The sequence below is a fragment of the Papaver somniferum genome, chromosome 3, assembly GCF_003573695.1.
Source record: "Papaver somniferum cultivar HN1 chromosome 3, ASM357369v1, whole genome shotgun sequence".
Lineage (NCBI taxonomy): Eukaryota > Viridiplantae > Streptophyta > Magnoliopsida > Ranunculales > Papaveraceae > Papaver > Papaver somniferum.
Genome location: NC_039360.1, coordinates 222224688 through 222236021, shown reverse-complemented (window position 1 = coordinate 222236021; position 11334 = coordinate 222224688). Strand labels below are relative to the sequence as shown.

General features: G+C 35.8%; 1 protein-coding gene and 1 pseudogene across 1 annotated transcript; one reads left to right on the top strand and one right to left on the bottom strand.

The window, feature by feature from the left end:
• Window positions 1-1400: 1400 nt before the first annotated feature.
• On the top strand, window positions 1401-4479 carry LOC113360702 (annotated as a pseudogene).
• A 5486-nt stretch (window positions 4480-9965) lies between these two features.
• LOC113360701 lies at window positions 9966-10658 on the bottom strand. The gene has a single exon (XM_026604175.1). It carries the CDS (start codon window positions 10656-10658, stop codon window positions 9966-9968), a length of 693 nt encoding a protein of 230 aa, XP_026459960.1.
• Between the last annotated feature and the right edge of the window lie 676 nt (window positions 10659-11334).

Below are 11334 nucleotides of genomic sequence, written 5' to 3'. Positions count from 1 at the left end.
TCACTATTATGCAATTATATTTGGTTTATATAATTTAAAGTAAATTTCACTTGTACGTTATTTCTGTAACACTTGATACTGATCCTATAGAGTTTCGGTTATTGCCGAACCTATTATCAAGTGCACACTTGTTGTCGCATCGTCTCGATCTTGTATCCGTAGTCAATCACATAAGTGACCTTGTTGTTGTATTGTCTCGATCTCGTATCCATAGATGATCACACGAATTGTGAACCGAATTTTTTATATTGTATCGACTCTGTTCATAGACGATCACATTCGGCAGAAGACTTATACGATGATATTTAAAAGATTATGATGTATTTGGGTGCCCTCGTCTTTTCAACCTCTCCCGATGGAGAATCCAAAACAAAAGCTCAATGGGGGGCCAATTAAATTTCGAAGATCATAACAAAAATGTATTTGGAAATACGACGATAAATTTCCATTACAATTATCCTAAATTCATCAATCAGTACAAAACGATACAGAAATTGAGTAATTGAAAAAGAAAAAATGAAAATAATTGAGTAATCTTTGGAGAATAAATTACTTAATTTCATTGTTTTGACACTTTTGAAGTAATACACGTAAACCCGAAGTTACCACCGCCCCTAGTGCACAAGAGTGAAAAAATTGATCACCGGCCCAAAATCACTCTTGGCGCCAGCAAATGCACATCACACGCATTACTTTTTTTCCATTTCTCATTAAAGGGTTGTGGTGCACAAAAGGACTCATTTAGAAGAGTTTAAAAGCAGAGAACGTGATGTTTGCTTCGTGCATTGGATTTGGATGACCAGGAGAAAAATTGAAAGCTAACTAACTGAAATTGGTCAGAGTGTAAATGACTAGGAGAAAAGTTGTTTTGCTCTTAAGCTTCCGTGTTTGGTAAAAATAGAAAAATTGTGACTACATTAAGTTAGAACCAAAGTGACTTGAGTTGGCAGCAGAATTAAAAGTGGTTATTATAGAATTTACGAAAAAAGAAAACTATTAATCAAGTTTAAACCTAACTAAATCACTTTATCAACTGGAAAATAGGGATTGTAATCCTTATTTTCCATGAGCCTAAACAAGACGGTTATGCTTGCCACAAATCCAAGTGACTAAATCATTTATTTTTCTCCATCAACTCGCCACTATACACGAATGTTTACCTGAATCTGACCGAAGCGACAACCACTTTTTGGCATTACGAGCTGCAGCTAGCGCATTCCAATATGTCATTGTCATAGAACATGACGGCACAGATAGAAGAGTTGACAATCATGCATCTGACCAATAAATTTAAAAATGTACTGAACAAGTAGTGTGTTTTATAAAATGATTGTTGACGATTATCTGTGTAAGCCGAGTATGTGCGGAAACTTCATCTTCCAATTTCATTAACTAGCAGCTTCTGGATTATCTCAAGCACCACACGCCAATGAACAGACATGCGTTGATTTGATCAGTCTCGGAGCATTTAACTGATTATGATGATGATAACTACTCGTACAATCGTCAACCGGTACCTTCTATTTATTTTTGTTCATGTTTCTCTCTTGTTTGTTATTTTCATTCACAACTGTTCTGCAAAAGATAACAGCACAACTACATCAACCCAAGTCATTACCGGCTCTCAAACTCTAATTTCCTCCGGCCAAATCTTCAAACTAGGCTTCTTTAATCCTTCCAATTCTACGAATCGTTATGTCGGAATTTGGTACAACAAGTTTCCAGTACAGACCAACGTATGGGTCGCAAACAAGAACAACCCGATAAAGGATACGTCAGGAACCTTAGGAATTGCAGATGAGGGGAATCTTGTAATCTCTAACGGACGGGGAGTTGTTCTTTGGACTACAAACATTTCTAATACCGCCAACGCCAACAATACAGTTGTTGAATTACTGGATACGGGGAATTTAGTGCTTAGCTTGATAAATGATCGTACCAGGTTTTTATGGCAGAGTTTTGATCACCCAACTGATACTTTGCTTCCACTAATGCAAATTGGTGCAAGCACTAGACAAGAACTTGCATCCTGGAAAGACGAGTCTGATCCTTCACAAGGAATTTTCTCTGCGGGGCTCGAGCCCGCAGATGGCATTCCTCAGCTTGTTCTTTGGAGTAATGGGTCTAAAGATCGACATCGGCGTAGTGGTCCATGGAACAATATTGTGTTTATTGGTATACCGGGCATGACTAATGGTTACAATGATGGATTCTATTTGACTAAAGATGATCAAGATGGCAGTATGTACATGAGTTTCAATTATGCTGATAAAACTACCATACGCAGGTTTGTTATCGATCATCGTGGAGTGTTACTAGGACTGAATTGGTTTGAAGGAAGTAACGAATGGACACAGTTGTGGTCTTCTTCACAAGAGAATGAGTGCGAGGTTTATGGAAAATGCGGCCCCTTTGGTCGCTGTAATCCATTGAATTCACCAATTTGTAGTTGTCTACCAGGGTTTAAGCCTATGTCTGACATTGAATGGAACAAGGGAAATTGGTCAGGTGGGTGTGTGAGGAATACTCCATTAAGGTGCCAAAACAACTTAAATGATGGGTTCTTGAAGCTTGGAAGTGTCAAAGTGCCTGATTTCGCCTCCTCTTTTTGGTTGGGGTCTCTTACGATCGAGGACTGCAACAGGACATGCTTAAGGAACTGTTCTTGCATTGCGTACTTGTATGATAGTGGCATCGGGTGCATGACATGGGCTGTGAAGGATTTAGTGGATATACAAGTTTTTGATGAAACTTCGCCTAGCTCTTTCCGATCTTGGTAAGTAACAACAGCTCATAAACAATATTCGTTTCACCCTTAAGCATTACAGCAGTAGATTTTTGTTTCTTACAACTAGGGTGCTCCATTGTGGCTTTTCTTACATAAATTCCTTGTAAAATGTAGATCTTGCAGAAAAGAACAATACAGATGTAAACACAAAGAAGAATCCAAGTCATGTACTCTTGCGCAAGAATTTAAAGGCAGTTGTCGTAATTAGAGTCCTTGTGGGAATACTTGCCATCATTATATGCGCAAACTTCTTTTGAAAATGGTCAGGAAAACAGAAGACCGATGGGAAAGTTGCTTCTAATTTAGACAATGTCCGCGGAGAAACTCCAGGCGGCAATATGCTTGGAGACAATCCAGATCATCTGAAGTTTTTCAAATTTGAAGACAAATAATTTCAGCAGAACCAATATGCTTGGCCAAGGTGGATTTGGTCAAGTATACAAGGTACAGTGACTATGTTTTCTCGGACTTTTATTTGTGTTCTAACTATAGTTTCAAGAAATGAAGCATTCATTGTTTTATTCTCCAGGCAAAGTTACTGGATGGACAAGAAATAGCCGTGAAAAGGCTTTCTAAGGGTTCTATACAGGGTTTAGAGGAGTTTAAGAATGAAGTTCTTGTCATCTCAAAAGTCCAACACAGGAATCTAGTTAGACTATTATGTTGTTGCCTTGAAGGGGATGAAAAGATGTTGGTTTATGAGTATATGCCAAATAAAAGCTTGGACGCCTTCCTTTTCGGTTTGATGCTTTTTGCAAAACTTCTTGCTACTGATGTTTGTGATGCACTTCTCTATATTCCATTATAAATTGAGTTTTTATTTGTGAATCAGATGCAACAAAAGGTGCACTCCTAGACTGGAAAAAGAGATTTCAGATTATAGAGGGGATAAGCCGGGGAATTCTGTATCTACATAGAGATTCTAGACTGAGAGTCATTCATAGAGACCTTAAAGTTAGCAACATTTTATTGGATGAAGACCTGAACCCGAAAATTTCAGACTTTGGCATGGCAAGGATATTTGGAGGTAATGAACACTAAGCAAGCACTGGAAGGGTTGTTGGGACACTGTGAGTGCAAGAACTTGTTTATCTTATAAGTGTATCAGCAATTTGAATAATGCGTAATTATAATTGTATGCTTTCAAATTATGCAGCGGATATATGCCCCCTGAGTATCTCGTGGAAGGGCGATTTTCAGAAAAGTCGGATGTTTTTAGTTTCGGCGTATTGCTACTGGAGGTTGTCAGTGGAAGATAGGCCACGAGTTTTCACCATTCCGAGCAGTCATTGAGCCTTTTGGGATATGTAAGTAGCTTTAACTTCTCTTTTCCTCCCAAGAAACTTTGCAAGTACTATAATCTTTACTGTTTCTAGGCATGGCAGTTGTGGAATGAAGATCAACTGGAACTGTTTATTGATCCTACGCTACTACATGAATCAGTTTTTGTAGCAGAAATTTATAGATGTATCCAAGTGGGACTATTATGTGTGCAAGAATTGCCAAGTGATAGACCAAATATGTCAACAACACTTTCAATGCTAACAAGCGAAATCGCAACTCTTCCTAGTCCAAGAAAACCTGCATTCACAGAAAGAATGATATCGACGCAACCAGATTCTTTTCCGCAGAGCCAGGGATCAGCAGCTTCTGCAAACCATCTGACTATTACAAATATTGAAGGGAGATAAATTACAATTTTGCTTTTTCCTGTTTTTTGAATTCTTACAAATTACAAATATTGAAGGGAGGGAGATAAATTATTTGCGCTTAAAACTGGTCACAAATCACGATGGTAAAATCGCACTCTACACAAAACAGTAAATTCTGATCCAATGAGAACCGTACTAGCAAACCCATAATGGTGGTATTGTTTTTCAAACCCATAATGGCTTTATCAGGCAATCCAGAATTTAGGATACACACTTCTTCCTTGTTTGCTGCATTATTGCAGAGAAAGATACAGAAACAAAGAACTGGAGAAGATGCCAACCAAATTGTAGTCGTACATGGCGAAAGGCTTCTTATATAGAGCGTGCACGAAGACACCAGAAACGGATTAGGAAATCCAGTTAAATTAGGAAACCAACTATCGATGGTCGGATTTATATTTAGTCCCACACTGAGTAATTAAAAGCAGAGGAACGAAACAAGACGACATAAAAATAGAAGTTGTTGACGAGAATAAGCATACCCATACCAATTGATCATAGTGTTGCGTATCTTCCTATTAGCGGATATTTCTTCAAAAATATTTACTTGAACAAACGATATTTCTATTTATCTGATATTTCTTCAAAAATATTTACTTGAACATTCTGACACTCTATCAAATTGAAGATTCATCGAAGATATTGAAGCAAAAGCTCAACTATGGCGTGCAATCAGGTAGTTATGCGTGCTAGGTATAAGAACAATGGTGTTAGGGATCCTGGTGTTCAAGGAGTTCTAATTAGGATTATAAACAGAAATAGGCCCGATTTTCAACCCGATAGATAATTATTGGCCTGTTTTTTTGAAATTTGCAAATCTAGGCCTCCATCCATGTTTCCATCCAAATCGGTTACTTTTGTCAATTTTTCGGTCAACACGGTCAATTTCTCATCAGATGAGATGAATTAATGACGCACAATTACCCATTTACCATTTATACACGTGTTAGCTATTAGGTGTATAAAGTAGCCACGTGTGACGATATTGTCCCTATATCAGGATCTAGCAAAACTCTATGAGATCCAACGTCCGAAACGTTTCAGTCCAACCTCGTTATAATCGTCGTCTAATTCTTCTTCGATTGTTCTTCCTCTGTAACTGTGACAGAAAATAAATCAGCCGAGAAATGGAGTTCCGAAACAAACACAATTGCTAATTTTCTTAAAGGTTAATCGAGTGATTTTTTTTTTGTCAAGACAGAGATTTGGTCAAGAGTAAGATGCTGTCGTCCAAAAAAAAGTAAGGTGATGAACCAGATGCAGATAACGTTATTGGATGACACTAGGAGGTTTTTGAAGGGTTTGTGACAAATTAGAAGATGGGTTCTCATTGAATTTGCATTTGGTTCTAGTTACAGGTATTACAGAGAAGTTAGGGATTTGAATTGAGTTTGAATTAGATTACGATGGAGTTGGTTTGCGGATGCTGAGAAGAAATTGACCTGCTTCTGGTAAATATTGATCATGATGATTTTAATCTGTCAAATGAAAACGAAATTGATGAGGGTATTCAAAGATTTCTAAATATATGAAATTGGTAATGCTCAAGGAATTGTTAAACGAAATGCAGTGATAGTTGGAGATGAAATTGGTTAAAATTAGAATTGCAGATTTTGAGTTAGTTTTGAGTATCGATTAGCGACCGATTCAACGAGATTCAACATGCATATAACCCTAAAATTGACATCAACGACATCTGTTCTTCAAGAAGATTCATAAGAATCAATATCACCAAATTGATTCGACAATTGTAGAAAATATGATATCAAAGACTTAATGAAATAACACAAAACTAAACTCAAACAAACTTCTCTAAATTGATGTGTTTCGACTCATGACTCAACAATCTATTTATGTGATTAACAAACTTGACTCTCAAGTAAAAAGACTTTCCTAAACAAAATCAAACTTTAACAATAAACTTTTAGACAATTCTTACGTAAATAAACTCTTAAAACCAGTAATACTTGCAACCCAAGTAAACTTCTAAAAACCGTACCATGGATCAACAATGCTTGTTTATCCATTCACTTCATGTCAGATGTACCAGTTGATCCAACCACATTATGTCAACTCTCATAGTTTATCCATAATATTGTATCAACAACACTTGTTGATCCCTTCTGTCTTCTTCATAGTATCTTGGTTTATTCTTCAACATCCTCCCTTAAACCAAGATACTGTTTGCTAATCATTCCAAGCTTTCCACGTAAGTAAATGAAAGTGTTAGACTTCAAAGACTTGGTGAAAATATCAGCCACTTGCTCTTCACTTTCAACAAACTCAACAACTATATCCTTATTGCTTACAACTTCTCCAATGTAATGATATTTGATATCAATATGCTTACTTCTTCCATGAAGTACTGGATTCTTAGTTAGTGAAATTTTCGACTTATTATTACAAACTATTGTTGTTGGTGTTGTTTGTTCTTGAAACAATGACTTCAGCATCATTCTTAACCATACATCCTGTGTAGCACAGTTGCTAGCAGCTATATACTCAGCCTCTGTTGTATATAGTGCAACAACTTGTTGCTTCTTAGATGACCAAGAGAAAAACCTAGTTCCCAACTGAAATCCATAACCTGATGTACTTCTTCTTCCTTTTGTATCTCCATCCTAATCATTATCAGTAAAATCAACCAGTTTTGGATCTTCTGAAACAATATAGAAGATTCCCATGCTTGTTGTTCCCTTTACATACTTCAGAATACGTTTTGCAGCTTGTAAATGTGATTGTCTAGGATCTTCCATAAACCTACTAACAAACCCAACTGCATACATGATATCAGGTCTTGTAGCAGTCAAATATCTTAAACATCCAACAATACCTTTAAAATCTGTTGAATTCACAAGCTCTCCTGATCCATCTTTTGTCAACTTCAGTCTTTCTTCTACTGGTGTTAAAATCGGATTACAATTATCCATCTTGAAACGCTTCAAAATTCCTTCAGCATACCTTTGTTGATTAATAAAAATTCCTCTTTCAGTTTGTTGACCTTTAATACCAAGAAAATATGACATAAAACCAAGATCTGTCATCTCAAACTCCTTCACCATATCCTCCCTGAATTCTTTGATCATCTCTGAATTATTTCCAGTAAATATGAGATCATCCACATATAAACACACTATAATATGACTGCCAAGACCATCATCTTTCAAATACAAAGTATGCTCATGTGGACATCTTGTAAAACCTTTCTTGAGAAAATAAGAATCTATTCTTCTATACCAAGATCTTGGTGCTTGTTTCAGACCATACAAAGCTTTGTTTAGCTTGTGTACTTCATTCTCCTTCCCCTCCATAATGTATCCAGCTGGTTGCTCAACATAAACTTCTTCTTCCAATACTCCATTCTAGAATGCTGATTTCACATCCATCTGAAAAATCTTCCAATTGTTTTGTGAAGCTAAAGCAATAATCATTCTTACTGTATCAAGTCTTGCAACTGGTGCAAACACTTCTGAGTAATCAACTCCTTGTCTCTGTCTATATCCCTTAGCAACTAATCTTGCTTTCAATATTTCTTTTTCACCATTTGACTTATATTTTGTTTTGTAAACCCACTTGACACCAATAGGTTTCTTTCCTGGTGGAAGTGTTGTCAGTTCCCAAGTGTTATTCTTCTCAATTGACTCCAATTCTTCATTCATGGCTTGAATCCAACCTTGTTCTTTAGCAGCTTCTTCATAAGCTACAGGAATATCACAATCTCCAAACAATGCAAAGTTCACTACATCATCATCATCTTCATCATCTCTTGTTAAAACATAATCATTCAACCTAGCAGGTATGATATATTTTCTTCTTGGTCTTGTATTTTATTTTTGTGTTATTTTTTCAGTTCTTGCTTCCTCGTGTTGTTCTTCAAAATTGTCTTGAGCTTGTACTTCTTCTTCAACTATAATTGGAATTGTTCTGACAGCAGTAGGTGGATCAACATTCCTTGTTGATTCATTATTATTTGAATCAACATTCATTGTTGATCCAGTGTTATGTGGATCAACATTTGTTTTTGATCCATTATTCCAGTTCCATTTTGAATCTTCATTAAAGATCGCATCTCTACTTGTAAACACTTTTCCTGCTTCTGGGTTGTATAATTTATATCATTTGGTTACTGAACTAAAACCAACAAGGATAAACTTCTCACTCTTTTCATCCAATTTCTTTCTTAGTTCTTTGGGTACATGTGCATATGCAATACACCCAAAAACTCTCAGATGTCTTACACTTGGTCTTACACCTCTCCAAGCTTCTTCTGGTGTTATTTTGTTCAAACTATTTGTAGGACATCTATTGAGTAAATACACATCTATGTCAATTGCATAACCCCAAAAACTTTTTGGTAAATCTTTTGTTCTTCTTATAGTTCTTGCCGTCTCCATTATGGTTCTATTCTTCCTCTCTACAACTCCATTCTGTTGTGGTGTATATCTTGCAGTTAGTTGATGTTGAATGCCATGTTCTTCCATAAACTTGTCAATAATAGTATATTCTTTGTCTCTATCAGTTCTCAAGATCTTGATACTCTTACCAATTTGTTTCTCAGCATAAGCTTTGAAACTTCTAAAACCTTGAAATGCATCACTCTTTTGTTTAAACAAATAAACCCATGCCTTTCTACTAAAATCATCAATGAAAGTTATAAAATAATTATTACCTCCATGTGAAGTTACTTCAATAGGACTACACAAATCACTATGAACAATCCCCAATTGTTGATCATCTCTTCTAGCTTTGTTGACTGGGAATGGATCTCTGTGCTGCTTGCCAAAGATGCAATTTTCACATCTTGATTCTGGTACCTCAATAAAGGGTAAGCCTGACACTATCTCCTTCTTTGCTAAAGTTTGCAAACTGTTAAAGTTCACATGTCCCATCCTCTTATGCCATAACCAAGAATCATCATGAACACTGCTACTATAACAACTTTCTTTTTGATGTTGAATATTCAAAGGAAATAACCTGCTCTTGGTCATCTGAACTTTAGCTATCAACCTTCTTCTTCTATCTCTGATGAAGCATAAACCATTATAAATATTCATAGAATATCCTCTTTCAGAAAACTGACCCATACTCAGCAAATTTTAATGTAAACCTGGAACATAAAATACATCCATGATGTATTCTTTTGAACCATTCTTAAGAACAATTCCAATTCTTCCTTTTCCCATAACTGGAATTATAAAACTGTTACCAAACTAAACTGTTGATCTAACAGACTCATCAACCTTATCAAATAAATCTTTTCTTCCACACATATGATTGCTACAACCAATATCTAAATACCATTTAAGTTGTGGTTGTTCTTCTACTGTGTGACATGCAAGTAGCATGTTTTCATCCTTCTTTTCTTCTTCTTCTTCTTCTTGACTTTCTGCAATATTAGCTTTGAAATTTTCTTTGTAATTATTAGCAACCATATTTCTTGGTTTTGGACACTCAGTAGCAATATGTCAAAAATCTCCACAATTATAACACTGTATTTTTGATCTACCAAATGGCTTCCTATAACTCCCATTATTTGATCTCCCTCCATTGTCGTATCCTCCTTGAAAACCTCCAACATTAGGTTTTTCTTGATTGTTTCTCCAGCGAACTTGAATCTGAAGTGCCTCTTCAACTTGTTTTGCAGCAACTATTTTCTCTTGTAATCTTTTTTCATAAGCTTGTAATGAACCCAACAACTCATTAAGAGTCATAGTTGCAACTGTGTTGCATTCTTCTATGGCAATAACCTTTGATTCAAATTTCTCAGGCAAGCTACTTAAAATCTTCTCTACAATGGCTGAATCTTCTATAGTATCACCATTAGCTTTCATCTCATTGACAAGGTTTAATGTTTTTGAGAAAAAATATGATATTGTTTCAGTAGTTTGCATCTGCAACAATTCATACTTTCTCTTCAGAGTTTGTAATCTAACCTTCTTGACTTTGTCAGATCCTGTGTAGTAGCTTACCAAACCATCCCATGCTGGTTTAGCTTGCTTAATATAAATCACTCTATCCATGAGAGATTCATGAATACCTTGATGAAGAATGTATGTGTTAGAATTCTTCTTTCTGTTTCCAGTTAATAGGGTTTGCGCATCTACTTCAACTACACTCCTTCTACTGGTTCTACATAACCATCTTTCACAATATCTCATACCTCTTGGCATGTGAAAATATTCTCCATCTGCAACCTCCAGTGCTCGAAGTTTTTACCCTCAAACACAGGTACCTTAATTGAACTTAAACTCGTCATCTTCTTCAACTCAACAACTCATACCCACAATCCTAGAATCTGATACCAGTGCTCTGATACCAGATGTTAAAAATCTGATATCAAAGACTTAATGAAATAATACAAAAATAAACTCAAACAAACTTCTCTAAATTGATGTGTTTCGAATCATGGCTCAACATCCTATTTATATGATTAACAAACTTGACTCTCAAGTAAAAAGACTTTCCTAAAAAAAATCAAACTCTAACAAGAAACTTCTAGACAATTCTTACGTAAATAAACTCTTAAATCCAGTAATACTTGCAACCCAAGTAAACTTCTAAAAGCCGTACCATGGATCAACAATGCTTGTTTATCCATTCACTTCATGCCAACTGTACCAGTTGATCCAACCACATTCTGTCAATTCTCATAGTTTATCCATACTATTATATCAATAACAATTGTTGATCCCTTCTGTCTTCTTCATAGTATCTTGGTTTATTCTTCAACACAATTCATCAACAAAATCGATCCAGAAGATAAGTTTAATCTCCTACTGTACTTTCAATTTAATCGATTCTAATGTATGAATATGATCGAAAGTTTTTCTATTA